This window comes from Puma concolor, chromosome D1 (genome assembly GCF_028749965.1).
Source record: "Puma concolor isolate L17-30 chromosome D1, mPumCon1.1.hap2, whole genome shotgun sequence".
In the NCBI taxonomy this organism is placed as follows: Eukaryota; Metazoa; Chordata; class Mammalia; order Carnivora; family Felidae; genus Puma; species Puma concolor.
Genome location: NC_141676.1, coordinates 47,524,337 through 47,547,161, shown reverse-complemented (window position 1 = coordinate 47,547,161; position 22,825 = coordinate 47,524,337). Strand labels below are relative to the sequence as shown.

Genomic DNA, 22,825 nt, shown 5'->3' with positions numbered 1-22,825 from the left:
GCACTGTGCCTAGATTTTCTGCTTTAACTATAAAACTGTAGTAACCAGTATTTTTTTATATGAAGAACTAATGAATGATGTAAGAATTCTCTATGTTCTATTCTGAACTCTGAAAATTACAGTCTATAAAATGTATAAATTACATTTTATATAATAGGAGTAAACTAGAAAAAAACTATTATCTTCACTCTGGAATGATGATAAACAATCATGGTCAACCCAAAGCTCACATGATATGTGAGTAATTTAACATACTCAAGAGGACAGCTGATGATAAGCAGAGCAAAAATTTTTGTGTGTATTAATAATGGTGCAGTATACTATTTTATTCCATTTTTGTAATCCATAGTTTATCTTTTAATATGTAACATATAGTTTAGTATGATTTTTAGTTATGCATCACATTAAATGAAGATAAATGTATATGACCACATTTACATAATATATTTGTTGAAGGCATAGATGAATTGAAACTAATTTTTATGACTGACTAATCTTGTTTATAATTATCCTGGAGCCAACTTGTTAAATAGTGAATTAGGAAGCTATAGAAAATTATTATAATATAGCTTGAACTGGTTTCCGAGTCTGGAAGATAATGGTGGCCATGTGAATCTGTATATATCTATACATTTTCCCAGAAAACCTAGACAAAAAGGAACACAAATGAAATGCGGATAACCTATAACTTCTTCATTACGGGGACAGAATGCCATAAACTTCCAGTTACCTGTAAGTAGCAAAATAATCAAGCTTCTATTGCTGCTATAGGTCTATATATGTGGAGAGGATGGAGTGGAAAGCCTTTGAGACTGTGAAACAGAGAAGGCCTTGAAGGACTTAAACAAAATAAATACAAAAATCACCCTCACAAGGAAAAAGTACAACAGGACATGCCAAAAGAGTTTATAGCACCGGCCACAGGGAAGGAGATCTCGAGGGAGACATGGCATCCTTGGAGGAATTTTGTCTCTGGGACAGAAGATAGAGAAGTATGATGCCTCTGAGTCAGTGGTGAAGAGAAAACCAGAAGAAAGAGAAAAAGTGTGTCCTGTAGAATGAAAGACCTCAAGCTCTCCACTCCTGTTACCCATGCATGAAACTACACTAAGTTGACAAAAGTTTGAGGTACTCTCAAACTAAAGAACGCTGCCCACAAAATGACCAGGTGGGTGGGGGCTGGGAATCAAATTTACACAGCACCCTGTTAGAAGAGAACAGTAAATAGGTATAAAAGCATTTTAGCTGATAAAAATCCACTCTGCCAAAAAAAAGCCCTGAGGAAAATAACCACAAAGTACTGTAACACAGTACTCCAGACTAAATTAAATATTCTCAAGCAAAACAAAACCTGGTATCCAAAAATTTAAGGAGAAAAATGAAGAAACAATAGGAAATGCAATATGAATTGATCAAACTCAGGAAAGAAAAAAAGACAAAATTGTTATTAGAAGTGAATAAATTATAAAATGCTCAAGAGAATAGAATGGAATGAAAATCTAAAGAGGGATGTAGAATGAAAATGAGAAAGAAAAAAGGATCTCAGAGAAATGAAAGCCTGGCAGAGGGTGTCCAACGTAACTGAGTTTGTGAAGAACGCCACAGGGGAACAAACCTTAGGAACTATTAGCCAAGAAAACTTTCTGGAAATAAGGGAAATTTAAGTCTACCTTTTGAAGGACCTTCCGTGTACTTGGGAAAATTGACCTGGAATGATCAGCTCAGACCATATTTTAGTAAGCTGTTAAACTTTAAGGATAAATTGAGTTGGCATCATACACTGGAAGAGCAGCATACAAATCATGGCAACAGAATAGCAATTTGAAGAAATTCACTGAAACAAAGTACAGACCAAGGATTTGACCTCTAGCCAAGGTTTTATTCAATTATGATGGCAGAAATTCCATTCTTGAACATTGAAGAACTTACTGAAATGGTACTATATCCATGAGTTCTTCTTGAGTTTATTAGGGGATAAACTCCATCCAGTGAAGAGATCCCCAGGGAAGCTTCAGCAAAAGGACTATGAGCATTTAATGTGTTTATTTATAGAAGTAAGGACTAAATGGAACAAGGGTGGGGACATAAGTAGAAGTATAACATATTATATGTAAGACGAAATAAAAAGAATACCACTCAAAAGGGGAAGGGAGAAAATGAGAGAAAGTAGAATGAGATCATAGACTGTTGAATGGGTAACAGACAAAGGATGACACTTAAAACTGGCAAACCGGACCCTAAAAGCTTAAGGAAAGAAAAGGGGAAAAATGGGGATTAAGGGTGCAAACACAAGTATAATAAATGCACTACAACAAAATTACCTTCCTAAATACCAAAAGAAAATGTAAGAAGTAGCAGAACACAGCACATGGAGAAAAGAACACAGTAAATATTACTTAATACAGTAATTATAAACTAGATGAAACAAAACATATCCAATATGAATGGTCTTAAGTCGCCTATTAAAAAGATTTTTAAGTTGGCTCATAAAACATGAAAATTTGGTTTAAGCAAGAATCCATTAGTGGACGCTAAATCTAGGGCGGAAAGTTTAAGACTCAGGATATTTGCATGGTCTCCAAGTATCTCCTTACATATTACATAATTGCTGCGAGGGATAAAACAATAACTATGTAGTGGAAAAGCTGGATAACACTTTGTCCAGTTGATTAAAGTTCCTATCACCAATAGGGAGGTTGGGGACATCATGGTCTGTGACTGTGATACCCTTAGAAGGACACATTATAATTTAGGTGGTAGTCTAGTAAGGAATACAGAACCTGAATCTAATTATAAGGAGCATCAGGCAAACCCAAATTGCAGACATTTTATAAAATAGCCAGCCACCTCTTTCAAAAACCCCATTTATGTCATGAAAGAAAGGCTTTGGAACTGTTCCAGACAAAATGAATCTGAAGAGACAGCTAAATGTAATCTGTGATCCTGGGTTCAATTCTCTACTAGTTGGGGAGAAACACATTATTAGGATTAGGAGGACAATTGATGGAATGGGAATATGGCAAAAGTACTTTATCAATCTTAAATTTTCCTGAGTTTGCTAACTCTATTGTAAGAATATCCTTGCTCTTAAAAAGTCATATAGAATTATTAAGAGGAAAAGCATGATATGTAAAACTCTCAAATTCTTCAGAAAAATACACAATGTGTGTAGGGATGGGAGAATGATAAAGCAAGGGTAGCAAAATACTAAAAGTTGGTGAACTGAGTAAATTACAGACATTTTCAGTTCTTTAAACTTTTCTCTGAGTTTTAACTTCAAAAAACAAATAACAATAAACAAACAAGCAAAAATCAGAAGAAGATAGCTCTAGCTATGAACTATAACCAGAGACCAGTCCACACAGTTCAGTGAAGAAGAATCTGAGTTCCATAATTTTCTCCCCCTACCTTTTTGGTTAAGGTATTGAGTGTTTTACATTTCACTTTCAATTTGGAATGCTTGACTCATTTGATATCAGTCCATGCTAAGCTATATATATGATTTTTCTTAGAGCTTTTTCTGTGTTACATTTTTACAGGATTTGCCTTTTTCGTGCCTAAAATGTGTTTGAAAGAAAAAAAATCATTCTGAATGTGTCCTTTTCTTTGACCTCCAGTAAAATGCTTGGTCATGTGGAAAAACACCCACTATTTGGTTCTCCTCCCCCCCTTCCCCCACCCTGTCACTTCCTTGTGTTCTGAGAACAAAATATAAGATGGATGGGGTTAAAGGCATTTAGAGTATCTTTTCATATTTTTGATCTAATTCCAAAATGAGTTGTACCAAACAATATGTGGATAGTAGTTTTGTAAGTGTTGCCAGCTCTTTCACATTTTGCCAGATCAAGCTTCTTTATTTATCTTTTGAGGAACAACATGTTTTGAATCAAAAGAAAAATATTTGAAGATATTTTGTCCTAATGATAGTTTCTTTATATAGTAAAGAATTTCTTTATATAGGTAAATATAGTCAGTAGTTCTGATCAGACCATGTGTGAAGAGATCACAACAAATGAAATTTGAGATGATGCAGTCCGATGTTATATGTTGTATTAACTAAAATTTATTTTTTATTGTGAAAAATCGGTGATTAAAAATTAAAAATTTTATGCCCACTGATTCTTCACCAATGTTTATACTAAGTTTCTTGCTTCTGTCTTAAGGCTGTATGGAGAGAAGAGAATCACGTGGTTCCTCTAGGTGAACAGTCCAGGAGCTCTCCTACATTTTCAAGTGGAGCAGTATCTGACATGCAGGGAGAAAGTTGTCCGGTGTTTTTCAGTCTTTAGTTCAGTGGTGAATTACTGAATGATGCTAACTGTAGTGATAAATGATGGTTATTAGGTTTTTTTAATGCAGGGATAGTGTGAATTCTTCAGAGTTCTCTGTTATTTACTGTACAGTTTTGAATGTTTCCTTTTACAAGAAGATTGCAGTGATGTATGTAACTGCTTTTCTTCTGGAACTTTTAATCTAAAGATAGGATTTTTATTAGGTTATTTAGCCAAATTCCACAATGTAAAGTCAGCAAAAATTAGGTGGAAATGACTAACTGTGATGTACAGTACTAGGAAACAGATTTCATGCAGAATTAAAGCAATTATTTTGTCACTCAGTTTTTATAATGATATTGCTGTTGATCGTTTTTTTCCTTTTTGCATATTGAGTTCCTAATTTTCTAGCCATCTTCTAAGAATTTTGGTAATTGCAAAGTTTTTATATTCAGGGCTTTAACATTATAATGTTTTTAAGTAATTATAAAACAGTCATTTTTTTTTCTTCTTACTAGGAAGAAGCATTGCATGCATTTATTCAGCCAGAGATCCTGGATGGCCCAAATCAATATTTTTGTGAACGTTGTAAGAAGAAGTGTGATGCACGAAAGGTAGATGCCATGTAGAAATTAATACTAGATTACCTGAGTTTATATTCAATATTCAATAGGTCCCTTTTCTTTTAGGGTCTTCGGTTTTTGCATTTCCCTTACCTGCTGACCTTACAGTTGAAAAGGTTTGATTTTGATTATACAACCATGCACAGGATTAAGTTGAATGATCGGATGACGTTTCCTGAGGAGCTAGATATGAGTACATTTATTGATGTTGAAGATGAGGTAAAATATTTATTATACCTATTTGTTAAAAGATAGTAATCCATTTTGGTTGGTCATGTGTTTAATTAAAAGAGCTATTTGAGGAAACCAATTTGACAATAAACTTCATATATTGAAAAAAAAAAAGCCACTTGGGGTAACAACACTGGTGTTGTTTAAACTCTTCTTGATAGAAGGTTTTCCTTTCTCTCCATATTTTGTAATGGCAAGTTATATAAAAAGATCTAAATTTGTATAAGCTTTTTTTTCTCACCATAAATTATATTTCACATAATCTTGTTTGATCAGAATAACTCATAATATTCTTTGAAAAGACAAAAAGGATCCCAAACTCTGGAATTACTTCTTTAATTTGAGCGATAATCTTATGTTTCATAACTTTCTTAGCGAAAGAAACCAATCTAGAGGTGGGCTGCACTGTGTTTCTGGCACATAATAAACACAACAAATATGTAAGTAAAATGAGCAAATTGGGTAGTATGGCCTTAATATCTTATATTTGTCTTAGTGTCATTTTCAAGGATTAAGGTTTCTGGGTTATTCTCAGCTAAAGTTTGCCACCTCTTAAATAGGCTAGGTTAGAAAGCTAGAAAATAAAGGTATTTTGTCTGTTTTCCTTTTTTAATTAGTTTTTTTTTTTGTAGTCAAAACTTTTAGTTTGAAGAGTGTAACTTGGAAGGGCACAGGTAATGCTTATCAGTTTCTTCTACTCACTGACCCCTGCAAATCTCTGATTCCCCTAACCTTATTCGGTAAAAGATTCTTAGTATCCTAATTTATTCTTTGGAAACTTCTGATTTCATTATGGGAAATATTTACAATCACTTGAGTTCTTAGAAAGTGATAAATCTTTATTTTTTTCAAAATTACCGTGAATCATTTTTTTCTGATTGGAACTTACCACTCTAGTTATAAAAATACCATTTCCCAAGAGCTGAAAAGTGATTTTAAACATTCATGAAGTTTTAGTTAATGCTGTTAAGTATTAAGTGATGATGTGGCATAGAAGAACAACTTTTCTGAGCCTTACTTTGTAAAGTAAGGACAATATTTACTCTTTATAGCTTTCATGAAAAGAGTGCTTTAGATAAAGTAGATGTTCATTGAATGGTACCTATGACCAGGTACTTTTGAAAAGTTTAATTCAAAATAGTATTTCAAACACTTGTGCTTAAGCTAGGAAATCTTTCCAAGGTATACCAAAGTAAACAACCTCTTTACAGGAGTCTTCACAGAGATTAGTATTGGATCAGTTTTCTGTATATACCTAATATATTCTTGTAAAAGGAAATCTTTTACAAATAAAGAAAACCTAGATCTAGTTTGACAGGAACTTTTAGGAAGTTCCAGGTCCATATCTTGGGAGAAGAGATGTTCTGGCCTAAAGGAGCGTCAGGAATGATCTCCATTTTTGTTCAAGAAAAGAGATGATATTCTTTTGGGATTTGAGAACAAAAGCTCATTTTGGCATTTAGGTTCACAGCTTTTACAGATTTTGGTGAAAGAAATGGTAATTTATGTTATTACTTTGCAACTATAAACATAAATGGGGTTTAATTAGAATTCTGAATCACTGATTCATTGTATTTGAATTTTAAGGACATTAATAGAAATGTTTTTAAAATACACGTTTCTTAAAATTTAGTGATTCATCACTTACATATAACACCCAGTGCTCATCATAACAAGTGCTCTCCTTAATACCCGTCACCCATTCAGCCCATCCCCAACCATCTCCCTCACATCAACTCTCAGACACTTAACCGACTAAGAGCCACCCAGGCACCCCTAGATTTCATTCTTTTTGATGGCTGAGTAATATTCCAGTGTGTGTGTGTGTGTGTGTGTGTGTGTGTGTGTGTGTGTGTGTGTGTATCACCACATATATGATATATACATATATGTATGATACTTATGATATATGTATATATCATATGATATATATGTATCACATTTTTATATGTATATATCTCACATCTTTACCCATTAATCAGTCGATGGACATTTGGGCCCTAAAATACACTTTTTTTGGTTTAATTTTATTTAAGGACTCACTCTCTAAGATAAGATAAATTTGCTTAAAATAGATATTTTTATTAATAACATCTGAAGTTATGTGAAAAAGTTAGCATGTAGAGAAAAGGCTTTACTGAGTATGTTTTTTTTTATTTAACTTGTAATTGTAAGATAATTATGTTTTATTAAGAAATCCCCTCAGACCGAAAGTTGCACTGACAGTGGGGCAGAAAATGAAGGCAGTTGTCACAGCGATCAGATGAGCAATGATTTTTCGAATGATGATGGTGTTGATGAAGGGATCTGCCTTGAAAGTAATAGTGGAACTGAAAAAATTTCAAAACCTGGACTTGAAAAGGTACCTTTTATAGTTTGTGGGTTTTAGTTGAGAGAATAAAATAATCTCTGAGCTGTTATATAATTCTCTAACTGTTGTGACCAATAAATTCTCCTTAGGAGAAGTAATATTTGAAAAGTAAGACTTTTTTAAAGCTGTTTTGTTTTTTTTTAATGTACATATGTGATCATAATTAAACTTTAGGAAAAAACTGCTTACAGGCAAGAGCATGAATTTTTGGAGGCTGATCTGTAGCTGGGGGGTGGTATGGAAAAGGAGATCACTTCTGCCTTAAAAGTTACACCACGCCTCTAAATCTTTATATAAGAGTTTTCTCATACAGCAAAATGAAAGTTATTTGGCTACATCCATTCATTTTAAGATTCTGGCTCTGGAACTCCTTATGAAATAGTTAATAATAGAACTGATCTTTCTGAGGTAGGAGAAAGCCAAAGGCTTCAGCCTCTCTTGCCTCCCTATCACAGCCCTTAAGGCACTTAAAAAAAAAAAAAAATGATACAGTTCAATGGATTATAATTTGACAACTACAAGATTTGATAATCTCTGTTATAGAATCTTTTATGTCATGGTGTCAGTGATTTTTAAAATGTTATCAAACCATTTCTTTCATATTCATATAATCTGCTTTATTGAGGGGAGAATTATAGGTCAGATGTCTTGAGCATGTATAAATTATGAATCAATAGCCTAAAGACTGCAGTAGTTCAAGTCTTGCAAAGTCATATTAAATACAGGGTTTTTAAGGCAGTATTTAAGAATAGAATTTCTCTTGCATTATTCCAACCACCATCATCATTTACCTTTTAAAATTATCTATTTCAGGGCAGATAGATGATCATGAGTTGCTATGTAATGAATAATGTAACAGATATGTTATAACTTAGTGTAAAGAACACTGCATTCAAGCAAGGGTTGGCAAACTGTGGCTCAAAGTCTAAATCTAATTCTCTGCCTATTTTTCTACATAAACAGTTACATCTGTCTTTTTTTTTCCCCCTTGTCTTACTGCTATAAGTAGGATTTCTTACAGTGTTGAATAGGAGTGGTGAGATAGGGCATTCTTGCCTTATTCTCAACTCAGGAGGAAGGTGTTCAGTTTTAAGTATGATGTTGGTTCTAGGGTTTTTGTAGGTGTGCTTCATTAAGCTGAGGAGGTTTCCATTCATGATAAAAAAATTTTTATCATGAATGAGTTTTGGATTTCATGAAATGCTTTTTCTGAGTCAGTTGATATATAGGATCACATGATTTTTCTAATTTAGCCTGTATTACAATAGATTGATCTTCTGGCATTGAACCATCTTTGCATACTTGAGAAATGTCAAATCAGCAGATCACTGTATCACAGATATTACATAAATACATTAGAAGATGTTCCAAATCATTTTATTGCTCAGCTCTTTTGCAAAGGAAATGGAATAATCTTGTTTGAATAAAAACATTATTTGTGATTTCTTGATCTTGACTGTGCATACCAGAATAGTCTTCTAATTAGAAACTGCTTCTAAAATTTCAGATTATTATTTTACTTTTACAAAAAAACATATTTCAGATATGCATAGTTACAGAGGTTATAACATAATTAAAACGTGAAGGAATGCACTGAATGGAACTCTGATGTATAAAATTATGTGATGACTTTACCATTTTAATTATCTTAGAGGGAATTGTGCCTACAATAAATATCTAGGACAGCTAACATATTATTTTACTCTGTACTAATAGAGAATAGGAAATGCACAAATAAGGGAAATTCTTTCTCTTCTCTGAGGTACTTTTGTTTTTTCCTCTTAGAATTCCTTGATCTATGAGCTCTTCTCCGTTATGGTTCATTCAGGGAGTGCTGCTGGTGGTCATTATTATGCTTGTATAAAGTCATTCAGTGATGAACAGTGGTACAGCTTCAATGATCAACATGTCAGCAGGGTAAGGAGGGTTTTTTATTTTTAATTTATTTATTTTAAGAGAGAGAGAGCGAGAACATATGTGTGTGCATGCTAGCCAGAGGGGCAGAGAGAGGGAATCCCAGGCACTATCAGTGCAGAGCCTAACATGGGGCTCGATCTCATGAACCGTGAGATCATGACCTGAGCTGAAATCAAGAGTCAGACGCTTCACCTCCTGAGCCACTCAGGCACCCAAGGAGGGGTTTTTTAAGATTATTCTGAAAGACAGGAGTAGAGCTATTTCTAATCAACAGTAGGGGTTTATTAAAAATGGGAGACTTAGTTTGTCCAGTGAAGCATTTTAAAACACATGCCAAGTCAGTCTTTTGTTTTTGCTTTGAGTAAATTTTCTAGTTTATCATTGTTACTTATTTTGTTCTGTTCTGTTTTGTTTTGTTTGGGTCTTGCTAAGTGTTTCCAAAGGCAGACTCCCTTTTTTTTTTTTTTTTTTTTATCTTGAGCCTTCATGTGGGCTACCTGTTGAGCACTAGAACTAATTGGCTGGTAGCAGCCATTGATTCTGATCAAATTTTGTGAATTGGTAGTTGTACGGTACATTTTAACTCTGAGATGAAAATTGGCTTACTTGTTGACATAAAGGTAATGATGTTATAGATTTTAGAAGAAGGTAAACACTGTAACAACTTTTTAGATAACACAAGAGGACATTAAGAAAACACATGGTGGATCTTCAGGAAGCCGAGGATATTACTCAAGTGCTTTTGCAAGGTAAATAACTTCCTAATTTGTACTGTTTATAAATTAGAGTTAATTATAGCTCCTCAGCATTTTTTTGCCATTAAAGAAATTTAACCCAGGGGTCAGCAAACTATAACCCACAGACCAAACCCTGCCTGCCTCTAGTTTTTGGAAATAAAGTTTTATTGGAATGTCACTATACTCCTTTGTTGAAGTATTGTGTGTTGATCTTTTCCCTTTAACAACAGAGTTAAAATAACTTCAATATGGCCAAGAAAAAAACTGGCTGACTCCTGACTTAACTGTAGTAGTGGTTCTAGGACACAGGTTTTTTGAAGACTTAACTGTGTAACCAAGAGGAGATGTGGAATCTTCTCATAAACCTGTCAGGAAAAGCAAAGTAGATTCTCCTTTTTTTTTTCCTAGAATGTTTTAAGTTTGAACCTATCATCGAACACTTAACATGGTTTTCTAATTCTTTGAAACAAAGAAAAACTATTAAAATATTTGATGCTGGGAAATGGAATCTTTACAATCTACTTTTTGTTGACATTAATCTTTTTTATATTTCTACTAGCTCCACAAATGCTTATATGCTGATATATAGACTGAAGGATCCAGCACGAAATGCAAGTATGTTAGCATGTAGTTATTTGATTTTAATCTGTACTAATTTCTTTTATAAGTTTGGCAAACCCAGATAACTACTTTTAAATGATTGTTTTTTGTGCCTAGAAAAATTAATTATAAAGATTGTTATGAGATAATACCAAGTGGTGAAAACACTTGGAAAAAGTTGAACTATTTTTTAATACACTAAGAGATAAAACTTACTCTACATTAAAAAAGGGGGGTATTTATTTTCAGTTAGATAGTTGCTCAGTGATGATAAATCCCAGATCTGTGTTGCAGCCCTGACTCGCCATCTAGGTGGCCTAGAGCAAGTTTTTTAGCTTTTCTAAATCTTATTTTCCACGTCTGTAAAATGGGGATAATCATAGTATTTTATAGGATTATAATGAAAAATTAAACAACATTTTTTAGCATTTAGCATCATGTCTACTAGTACATACAATAACTCGTATTTATTTTTTTTTTTAATTTTTTTTTTCAACATTTTTTATTTTTATTTTTGGGACAGAGAGAGACAGAGCATGAACGGGGGAGGGGCAGAGAGAGAGGGAGACACAGAATCGGAAACAGGCTCCAGGCTCCGAGCCATCAGCCCAGAGCCTGACGCGGGTCTCGAACTCACGGACCGCGAGATCGTGACCTGGCTGAAGTCGGACGCTTAACCGACTGCGCCACCCAGGCACCCCAATAACTCGTATTTAGCTGTGACTGCTTTTTTGGTATAAGCCTTTGGAGTATTTTATTATCAAAATGCTTTGAATGGGGACCCTTAAAAAAGTCAACTTCTGACTTACCACTCTAAAAGTTCCTGAGAGCTAAAGTTAAATATCTTTGTTTATTTGCTTAAAAAGCAAATAAAGTTTTATGAGTCTAGTATGCATCCTTTATTACGTTTTTTTTTTTTTTTTTAATGTTTATTTTTGAGACAGAGAGAGACACAGCATGAGCAGGGAAGGGGCAGAGAGAGAGGGAGACACAGAATGTGAAACAGGCTCCAGGCTCTGAGCTGTCAGCACAGAGCCCGACGTGGGGCTCGAACTCACGAACTGTGAGATCGTGACCTGAGCTGAAGTCGGACGCTTAACCGACTGAGCCACCCAGGCGCCCCTATTATGTTTTAATTGTGTTGAGAGTCCTCAAAATAATCCTGTATACAAAGTATGTGGGTTCGTCTTTTATTATTACTTTAAAAAATTGCAGTTCCCCTTTTTTCTTAATGCTGACTCTGAAGCAGTATTGCAAATAACTAGATGTGTTTGTGTGTACATGTGGATATATACACAGGTGATATGTTGACCTGTATTTTTTTCATAATTACTATAATCACTGACCTTGATTTCTGTATTTCCTTTGTTTAGAAACTACCATACTGTAAAGTTTATTTTAGGTAGTTTATGTTTTGTTTATATTTTTGAAAATCCTCATTAGATTGTGGTATAAGGCTTAAGACTTAATTTATCTTTTCACTAATGATAATCCAGAGTCCAGAGTCTGTCATATAGTGGCTGTTTAATAATTTACTGTAGGTGCTCGCTTCAGCAGCACATATACTAAAATTGGAACAATACAGAGAAGATTAGCATGGCCCCTGCGCAAGGATGACACGCAAATTCGTGAAGCGTTCCATATTTTTGACAGATACCATATGCTTTCACTCTTATGTGGATCCTGAGAAACTTAACAGAAACCCATGGGGGAGGGGAAGGAAAAAAAAAAAGGAGGTTAGAATGGGAGAGAGCCAAAGCAGAAGAGACTCTTAAAAACTGAGAACAAACTGAGGGTTGATGGGGAGTGGGAGGGAAGGGAGGGTGGGTGATGGGTATTGAGGAGGGCACCTTTTGGGATGAGCACTTGGTGTTGTATGGAACCAATTTGACAATAAACTTCATATATTGAAAAAAAAATTTACTGTAGAATTAATGGGGAAAAAAGGAAATTATAATAAGTCATTTCAGAACAGAGATTTCAGAGGAGAGTAATCATTCTAACTTTACAGATAAAAGAATGATACCCCAAAGGTTAACGTGTCCAAGACCATAGCTACCTGGAGGCAGAGCCAGGATTTTATTTCCTGTGTTCTCTGTGTCACCCACCACTCCAGATATTTCCATTAGGGCAATAACTCAGCTTTCCTTTATCTACTCCCCAAAAATGTAGTTTTGTGCTGAAACACCAGAGGGTGCTCTATGTATGATATGGAATATTTTTACAATGAGAGTTTATTTCTATAAATAATCGATTTTTACGTTCCATAGGGATTTGATTACATATATATATATATAAATATATATGTGTAGATATATAAATATGTGTGTGTGTGTGTGTGTGTGTATATATATAAATTGTTCTCCCTACTTAAAGCCTGATAATCATTGGCGTTATTAAATAGTGTCATATTCTCATATTGGCACTTTTAATGCTTTGAGTTACATATAAAATTCTGTGAATAGAAAGTAGCTAAAAGATTGTTTTGAGAACAAAGGAAAGATGAGCCTATTAGTGAATAATAACAAATAGCATTTGTAGTAGCAGCAGCAATAATAACACTTATTACATTGTATTATATCCCAGGTAAATACTCTATGGGGTAGATGTATTAATAAGTTTAAGAAACCAAGGTCTAGAGAAGTAAACTTGCCCAAGGTCACACAATTTGATGGTGATAATGAAATCAGAAATGATTTTATTTCAAAGTTTCAGAGAGACTTTTTCATTCTAAGAGTCTTAATCTGCATGCCAGAGTTGTCCTGGAGCCAAGAGATACTATGGATTAAATGTGTGGTTTTTTAAAATGTATGAGACCTAATAACCATGTGCCATTATCAACTACCTCTTCACTCTTGTCTGGAAGAAGCTGATGTTCTAAGTTAAGAGATTAATGTAATTGAGATCTGTTTTGATGAGAGCTATCATAGAAATATGTACTGTGGGAACATAATAGAGCAAAATTATGTAAAGGAAGCTCAATTTCCAGTGACTATGTCTTGCCCTGTTTTTATTACAATAGAGTTTCTAGAAGTAGATGAATATCCAGAACATATCAAAAACTTGGTGCAGAGGGAGAGAGAATTGGAAGAACAAGAAAAAAGGCAACGAGAAATTGAGCGCAATACATGCAAGGTTAGATTTCCTAAGTTTACTTTTAATTAAAATGCGCTATTGAAGTTTGCTTAACTGCAATTCTCGTAACATTCATTGGGCTGATTCTGTAGGCAGTTATACTATCATTTCATTAAGCAGTACAACCAACTATATTACTGAAGTAAGATCTGATTTTTATGCATTAATAAACATTAACATGTAGTGATAATACTCAGTGCTGGTAAGGTTACAGTGATGCAAGCGTTGTCACATTCTGCTATAAGACTAATAAGCTGGTAAAAACCTTATCTTAAGAGCCTTAAGCAAATTCATCTTTTTTAATGGAATTCTCTTAAGAAAATATCTCTTAATGAGATAATCACAGATGCTATAAAAATTTTGGCAGCAAGGACATTGATCACAGTATTTTCCAAACAAGGGAAAAACTTGAAACAACCTGAAAGTATGTCAGTAAGAGAATGATTACTTAAATTATGATACATGCTTATAAAGAAACATGCAGTTGTTAAAATTAATGTTTTTGAATTCTTATAAGATGAAATATAATCACTATATTTGTTGTTGAGAAAAATAGACATGGAAGAGAATGATTTAAGTTATATATTTTTTTAATTGTAATATTTTGACTATTAGGAAAAAATACTGTCTGCAGAAGAATTACATTTTGACTTGATGACTTGCTGAGATGATGACACTATTTTACATTTTCTAGATAAAATTATTCTGTTTGCATCCTGTGAAACAAGTAATGATGGAAAATAAATTGGAGGTTCATAAGGATAAGACATTAAAGGAAGCAGTAGAAATGGCTTATAAGGTATGTTTAATTGCACTGTTGACATTTAATTATTGATATCTTAGGTAACAATAGTAATCTCTTTTCCAAAATTTTTATTATGGCCAGTAGTAATATCAGCACTTGCAGTAAACTTGATAGTCTATTTACATCATCTCTCTCTCAGTGGGTGTAGCTTATACATCTTCTTTGGAACATACCCAATTGAGTTGGAGAAATTTCTCACCCTGAAAGCCAGTTCAGTTTTGTAGAACCAAGAATTAGAATTAGAAACAAAAACATTTATTCTTTTTCATTCATTTAACAGATATGCATTGAGACCCTCCCACAATTTGCAAATATTTTATTGTTTAGATGCCGTAAAGTAAGTCAGTAATATATTGAGATTATTTCTCCTGAGATGTTAACCATGAGAAGCAGGCAGCTATGCAAAAAGTTGGGGAGAATATTTTAGTAGAGGTAACAACATGTGTGAAAACTGAGATGAGGTCGTGGCCGCCGTGATCAAAAAACTGATAAAAGGGACATTGTATTTAGATTGTCTTGAATGAGAGGAGAGTAGCTTAAAATCAAATTAGAGACTTTATACAAATAGTAGGTTGCAATTTATTCTAAGAATAATGTAAAGTTATTAGTGGGTTTTGAAAGGCAAATAGAAACGGAAGCATTCTTTAACCAGATTATTCCAAATGTTGTCTGTCATACTTGACAAATTTTTGCCCTTTCCATGTAAATATGAACATCATTGAACTGAAATTAAAGTCATTAGTTAGAGAAAAAATTGCAGGCTACATTACAGTGTTCTGGTTTTGCTCACAATTGCATTTCCAGTACTTTTTCTTGGTGTGCAGGAAAATGAAAATTTGGGTGGGTATGTGGATGAGCAAATGAATGAACAAACAGTAAAATTGATACATAGCTCCGGATTTACCTCATTAAAAGTAAAAATCCTTTAAACACAGTGGACTGTAAGCATCATCTTTGCAAAACAGTAGTGAAACCAAATGAAACTAAAATAGAGAAAACATCTTAACAGTTTTTACACAATTTTACAGTCTGTAATAGCAGTAACAGTAGTTTATATTCCAGCAGTTTTTAATGCAGGAAGACAAAGATTGTCTTAAAAGTCAGAAGTAAAAGTTCATAAATACAAAGAGTCAAACAAACAGAAGAGAGAAATAAGTCAGTCTTATGTACCAGAAAGAGAGCTCCATCTTTGGGAGGAGTGGGGGGAATAGAGGTCGGTGGGGACACACACCAAAGCTTACTGTTTTTCTTGAAGGTCCTAATCACAAACCTTAAATAAGTATGAAATACTTTGAAGTAATCCTTTCTGTCTCCAGGCAGTTCATTTTTCACTTAAGAGATGTTGCATCCAGAGTATGCCATCTACCAGTAACATGGGCCAGAGGGAGATTTTATGACAGAAATTCCATGCCCTGAGCTGTAGATATGCTGGAGGCTCATATGGAAGGGGAGCTGCGAGGTGGCGCATGGGAGACACGGAAGCTGTGGCCTCTCTGGTGGCTCTGCGAGGAGTGCTATCCCCTGCGCTTAGAAAGATGGTTAAACCCAAACATGTCATCACCAGTTCTTCTCCAGATCGGATTAATGCAACAGAAGCTGCATATTCTCTTGGTTGTTCTCCCCTGGGTTCCAGAGTAGTGATTATAGAGCAAGGGATTATAATACATTGATTTTGAGTTCATCTAAAGTTTAGAATGTTAACTTTTTTTAAAACTAGGAATGTTTTAAAAATTTGTTAGTGCATAAGTTGCATTATTTAGGGGATAATGAAATAATTAAAAATAGCATTGAAGTTATGCCTTTAACTTTGATGTCTTTGAACTTTGATGCAAATCATAAATATATGAATTTTATTGTTTGCTAGGACCTATTGGTGGTGGAATTACACATCAGACTAAACTGTGTGTGTGTGTGTGTGTGTGTGTGTGTGTATATATGTGTGTGTGTGTGTGCATATATCTGTGTGTGTGTGTGTGTGTGTGTGTGTGTGTATATATGTGTGTGTATGTGTGTGTGTGCATATATCTATATGTGTGTGTGTGTGTGTGTGTGTGTGTGTGTGTGTGTGTGTCCCCCGCCTGGCCTTGTTTTCTTTTAGATGATGGATTTAGAAGAGGTCATACCCATGGATTGCTGTCGCCTTGTTAAATATGATGAGTTTCATGATTACCTTGAACGATCGTATGAAGGAGAGGAAGATACCCCAATGGGACTTCTACTAGGAGGAGTCAAGTCAACATACATGTTTGATCTACTGTTGGAGACGAGAAAACCTGACCAAGTTTTCCAGTCTTACAAACCTGGAGGTAAAGAATTTTACGGTTGTACTGGACTTAAAATTTTCACGAGAAGGTTTTTTAATAGAAATGAGTTTAATTTTAAATTTTTTTATGTTCTTAAAATGCAGAATAATTTTGATAGGTTAGGAAGTAGCAACAAGCTTAGAATTAACTTCTAGATTACTTGCAAAGAGCTATATACAAAATTTTAAAAAATTAGCTTGCAGCCTTCAGTGGGATTTTTGTTTTTCAGTGCTGAATCATCCTCCCTTCTCTTCCCCCCTTCTCTCTATTTATACAGAAAAAAAGTCCAAAAACAGTATAGTCTCATCAACTCTCAGAAGTAGAATCTTATTTTTCAGGGTTTCCTTGATGAAGTGGTTTCATAACCCATTGCTGCCAACACTTTTTATTTTTCTTCATCTTCTCCATTTTTGCAGGTCCCAGGAACTTCATTTTTTTTTTTTGTCTTCATTAAATCTGTCACAGTCCTCAATATCTTGAGGGTTTTTTTGTTTGTTTGTTTGAGACTGATGTGGAAAGCAAAATACCACACTCCTAGCTTTACCCAGAGTAGTCCCTAAAGACAGTTACATGACCAGAGTTTTCTAGTAATCACTATGTAAACTGTAACAAATAGGGGAAAATAAAAATGTTTAAGTAACTTTAGAGAATTCTCACTATTGTTGCATAACCCTGAATCCCTTCTATTGGTTGTTACAATTCAGACTTATGTTCTCTACTTTTATTCCTAAAAATTGAACTCACAAAAACCTTCTTCTGGGGGCGCCTGCCTAGGTGGCTCAACCGGGTAAGTGTCCTACTCTTAATTTCAGCTCAGGTCATAATCTCATGGTTCATGAGTTTGAGCCCCTCATCAGGCTCCACACTGATAGTAAAGCCTGCTTGGAATTCTCTTTCCCTCTCTCTGCCCCTCCCCCACTTGTGCATGTGCTTGCATGCTCTCTTTGGCTCTCTCAAAAAAGCAAAAGTAAAAAGCCTTCTACTCTCAAATTCTATTTCTCTGCAGATGCTATAAACCTCTCTTTGTTTTTTGTTTTTTTTTAATTAAGGCTCCTCTTTTCAAAGTAGATTAAGTATGGTACTCTTCAGGGCTCCATCAGTCAGACTCTGTTCTGTTTGTAGAGAGTTCCTTTGGAGCATTTCCTTGCAGATTATTTTTGGTCTAGATAGCAAAAATGATGATTAAAGTGTAACATGAGTCAGCAATAAAACCACTTTTTAAAAAGAGAACTTTAGGGACATCTGGGTGGCTCAGCGTCTGACTTCAGCTCAGGTCATGATCTTGCGGTTCATGGGTTCAAGCCCACATTGGGCCCTGTGCTGACAGCTCAGAGCCTGGACCCTGCTTGTGATTCTGTGTTTCCCTCTCTCTCTGCCCCTTCTCTGCTCACGCTCTCTCTCAAAAATAAACAAACTTAAAAAAAAAAAGAAAAAGAGAACTATACGTGTGAGTGTGGATTGTAAAACTTGCAGATAGCGTTTTATTTATTCATTAATAATGACTTTAGCAGAATATTTTATCAGATTTAGATTAGAAATCTAGGGAAAAACCTGACCATTTATATACACTTCATAAAGGAAATTAAAACATTTAAGCCAGAGAATAACTAAGTGTTTGAAGATCATTTGCTTTTCTAGTAACTAAAAGTTTAGTTATATATAATCTGAAAACAGAAGAGAAGATAGGATTAAGTTGTAATATGAAAAATTTAAGTGAAAAAAACAAACCATGTAAACCAAAGCATTTTTCTGTAGACTCTTCTGTAGAATGTAGAGAATATTATTTGGAGGAGAAGAAGTCTTTGATTATGAACAAGGTCTTGAGTGGTATAATGAAGGTTGATCAAAAGCAAATAGGGTTGCTGGGTCCCCTTTAGAATTTGTTCTGCATTCTCTAGTAATTTAATGTTGTGGTTTAGGTCTGTATTTTGCAACTTTGGATATGTATTTTAAGTTTGTTTATTCATTCTGAGAGAGAGAGAGCATGAGTGCACAAGTGGGGGAGGGGCAGAGAGAAGGAGAGACAGAATCCCCACACCATCTGCACAGAACCCAGTGCAGGGTTTGAACTCATTAACTGTGAGATCATGACCTGAGCTGAGATCAAGAGTCAGTGCTTTAACTGACTGAGCCACCCAGGAGTACCTGGATATGCATTTTTAATGTGGTTGATAAATTTGTGTTATGTTTTACAAGGAAACAAACCATGAATTTTTCAAAAATCATATTTTGACTGTTGTCATTGTTTTTTGTTTTGTTTTGTTTTTTTAATTTACATCCAAATTAGTTAATCCATATAGTGCAACAATGATTTCAGGAGTAGATTCCTTAATGCCTCTTTCCCATTTAGCCCATCCCCCTCCCACAACCCCTCCAGTAGCCCTCTGTTTGTTCTCCATATTTAAGAGTCTTTTATGTTTTGTCCCCCTCCCTGTGACTGTTGTCATTGTTTTAAAGAGATCTAGGAGAACTTTTTTATTAGCCTCATTTCCCATTTCTTTGTAGATGTTTGTAATGTAATACCTTGCAAGGAGAAGTTTATTATGTATTATATACATGTGTAACATTGTTATGTCTACTATCTTAATAGTTCGGAAAATATTACCTTGCCATCTATTGGAAATACATTAGGAATGCAGTGCTCATGTCAGTGCTCATGACTTTTAAAAATAACATCCATTTATGTTTTTGTATTTTTCAAATGTTTTGTGTTTTTCAGAAGTGATGGTGAAAGTTCATGTTGTTGATCTTAAGGCAGAATCTGTAGCTGCTCCTGTCACTGTTCGTGCTTACTTAAATCAAACGGTCACAGAGTTCAAACAGCTTATTTCAAAGGTAAGTTTTAAAATTGGTCAGTGAATATTTTTGAGTGCTTGTTCTGTACAAAGCATTGTGTGATAGTTATGAGTGTGGGAACTAGTACTTACTGGCAGGAGGCAAGTACAGTTAGAAGAGAAACACACTTCAAGTGGAAGACACCAAGTGACCAAAGTATGGAGGTCAGGAAGTGTGAGGCAAGCGCACACAGTGATGGCTTATGTGTTTGGCTCAACCTCTGTATAGTACAGGCCTAGAAATAGAAGTTAGTTTATTTCATGGAGAGTTTTTAAATAGTAAACACAAAAGCATGGGCTCTATTTGATGTGGGCAATGGGAAGTATGTTATTTGTTTTCCTAAGTTCAGCAGTGGTATGATGACAGTTCTGCTGTAGAACGGTAAGTTCCTGGATAGAGGGGGAGTCCGTAAAGTAGATGAGGAGGCTGTGGAAATAGTGCAGGTGAAGGCATTGGACCAGAAAGGAGAGAAGGGGTAGATTGTAAGAATGATTATATGCATAGAATCTGCAGGACTTGGGATTGGTTGGAGTAAGGCAAGAAGGAGCACAGATGCTTTGAGGAGTTTTGAACTTGGGTAGCCACAAAGTAGTGATCTAGTAATCAAAATGGAAGAGTAGGGTAGGGGAGCAGATTTGACAGGGAAGGTGGTGAATTAAATACTGGCCATATTCGGTGAGTTAGTGATAAAGAACATAGACTCATTCAGAATTTGTGAGCTGGAAAAATATGATGAAAACATTCAAATTTCCTTGGGCCAAGCTAGTCCACTCTAGAGAAATGATTATATTGTACTCTGTAGAACACTGAGCACACAAACACAGGTGAAATTTTTCAGGATTCTTAAGCCCCAGGTTTAGATGACTTGCTGTAGTGGAAATTATTCAGTAATAGCAAGCAAGAAGTTGATCCACTTTCTAGTCATTCCTCTATGGCAGTATTGTCTTTGATCTCATCTAGGTTTGTTTGTTTGTTTTTTTTTTAATGCCTATTTTAACAGGGTTGTTGTGAATGTTAATGGAACAAATAAATGCTCTGTTTGTGGAGAAAAATTGTTATTATATAAAAGTTGGGTTTTAATTATTATTGCGTTAAAAAAACAACGGCCTCTAATACTTCTGCCAAAGTAATAGATAATTTGAGGAGATAAATCATGTTTTGGAGATAGATTTTACAATTAAATTGCTCTTAGAAAGACTATATAAGTGTACTTGCTCCTTATTACAGTTTAATCTAGAGTATGAGCATTGAGGTAGAATACAAAAGAAACATATGACATTGCCTTCCTGAAGAAGTTAATAATTTTATTGGGGGAGAATATATCTGTAGAGAATAAAGGCAGTCACAAAGTATTTTGCCAAAAAAGGCAGCAGATAAAGTCTAACTAGACCACCAAAGAATTAGTTATCATTAGTTGTATTGAAAACACATCATGTTTTTTTAAATGTAAATTTTTTTGTCTGCTCATTTCTTGTGAAATTCCTAAAATGATACCTCAGATTAAGGACATGTACTTTTAGAGTAACTTGAAACTTTACCTATTAATTTAATCTCATTTTACACAGAAGAAAAATGATTTAGTAAAAGTATTAACTATTCCAAAAGAATTCATCAAAAGTTCAGGAGGTAAACAGTTACTAGTTTGACATCTGTTCTCAAAGTGTCAGTTACTCAGTTTCTTTGGAACCACATCCCCTCATTTACTTTGCAAGTGCGAGAGGAATAGAATTTTTAGTGAAAAATCATTACCTTTAAAATAGTTTCAGAGCATCCATTCATAAGTGATACTTTGTTCACCTACTTTACAGCATAATTAATGGATAGGACTAAAATTTTTCCCATAGATTCTTTAAAAATTTATAAACCTCCACTAAGATTATTTTCTTTTAATTTTCTTTCTGTTTCTAAGAACTCAGCAGTGTGTCTTCATCCACATTTCCAAGTCCAGCAGAATTATCCTTGCGAGTCCTTTTTACTGACTTGCTTCCATTGCAGGCCATCCATTTACCTGCTGAAACCATGCGGATAGTGCTAGAGCGCTGCCACAATGATCTGCGCCTCCTCACTGTGCCCAGTAAGACCCTGAAAGCTGAAGGGTTTTTTAGAAGTAACAAGGTATGTCTTTTATTTCTTCATTACTATTGTCTATGCTGGTAATAGTAAATTAAGTTTCATATTATAAGTCTGGCCTCTAGAGCCATCCACTATGTGTCTGTAATTTCCCTCGTAAATTCTCCCAGCGTCTCGGCAATTACCTTCCTTTGTAATCAGGTCAGATCAGGCTTCTTTCTGTCCTACTCCATCCGTCTGTCGGTTCTCCTCTAGGTCTTGTTCATGAGCTACCTCTGCCTGCCTGCAGTATTCTTCCCCCTCTCCCTACATTTTTTTTCAAGGCGCAGATTAGTCCTGCCTCTTTGGTGAAGCCTTACTGACTATTTCTGTCCACAACAATCTTGTCCTCTGAATTCTGTAAATTATGTTACATTCGTTCTTGAGCTTCTCCCATAAAGCACTACTTGATGGGGAAAGTCAAAGACATGCCTACTCTAGAGAAGATTGTCATTTGGGTTCACCCAAAGGGGTTCACCCTTTGCCTACTTATTTATCTCAGATAGAAAAGAGAAAGTTCACATTGATCTGTTTCATCTCTTGACGTGTTCTATCATTGATAAATGATTTTTCCTGTGTGTTTATTCATAACACCATCAGTTTACCCTGGATCAATTGAATCCAAAATTTTCCCTGTTTGCCATGTTTTATTTATTGCCTTTTCCGTTCTCATTCATCTTAGTGCAGTCTAGTCTTTTATCTCATTTAACCTTTTTTAGTATTGTCTTACTATTCCTAAGGTGTAATTTTTATTCATCTCTGTTTTCTTTGGATACTTTTGTGTGGTGCTTATGTGTGTATCATTAAAATCCGCCCTAATACCATTTTAGGGTGAAAAGTAAGAGGGATCTCACTTTATTTTTTTCTTTAAATGGTTAGCTAATGATC

The 22,825-nt window shown here is 34.7% G+C and overlaps 1 protein-coding gene and 1 non-coding gene across 3 annotated transcripts in view; both read left to right on the top strand.

The window, feature by feature from the left end:
* USP47 (ubiquitin specific peptidase 47) overlaps positions 1–22,825 on the top strand; it is a 107,892-nt gene that overhangs the window by 68,555 nt on the left and 16,512 nt on the right. For both annotated transcript variants that reach the window (XM_086677967.1, XM_025928482.2), the window contains 11 exons: positions 4,790–4,885; positions 4,961–5,113; positions 7,320–7,487; positions 9,282–9,413; positions 10,086–10,162; positions 10,710–10,765; positions 13,773–13,885; positions 14,580–14,684; positions 16,789–16,996; positions 19,713–19,828; positions 21,824–21,943. In XM_086677967.1, the coding sequence (XP_086534093.1) occupies positions 4,790–4,885; positions 4,961–5,113; positions 7,320–7,487; positions 9,282–9,413; positions 10,086–10,162; positions 10,710–10,765; positions 13,773–13,885; positions 14,580–14,684; positions 16,789–16,996; positions 19,713–19,828; positions 21,824–21,943 (1,344 nt within the window). The remainder of the gene's footprint in view (positions 1–4,789; positions 4,886–4,960; positions 5,114–7,319; positions 7,488–9,281; positions 9,414–10,085; positions 10,163–10,709; positions 10,766–13,772; positions 13,886–14,579; positions 14,685–16,788; positions 16,997–19,712; positions 19,829–21,823; positions 21,944–22,825) is intronic.
* LOC112866270 (U6 spliceosomal RNA) lies at positions 12,292–12,398 on the top strand. The gene has a single exon (XR_003224105.2). It is a non-coding gene; the product is annotated as a U6 spliceosomal RNA (small nuclear RNA).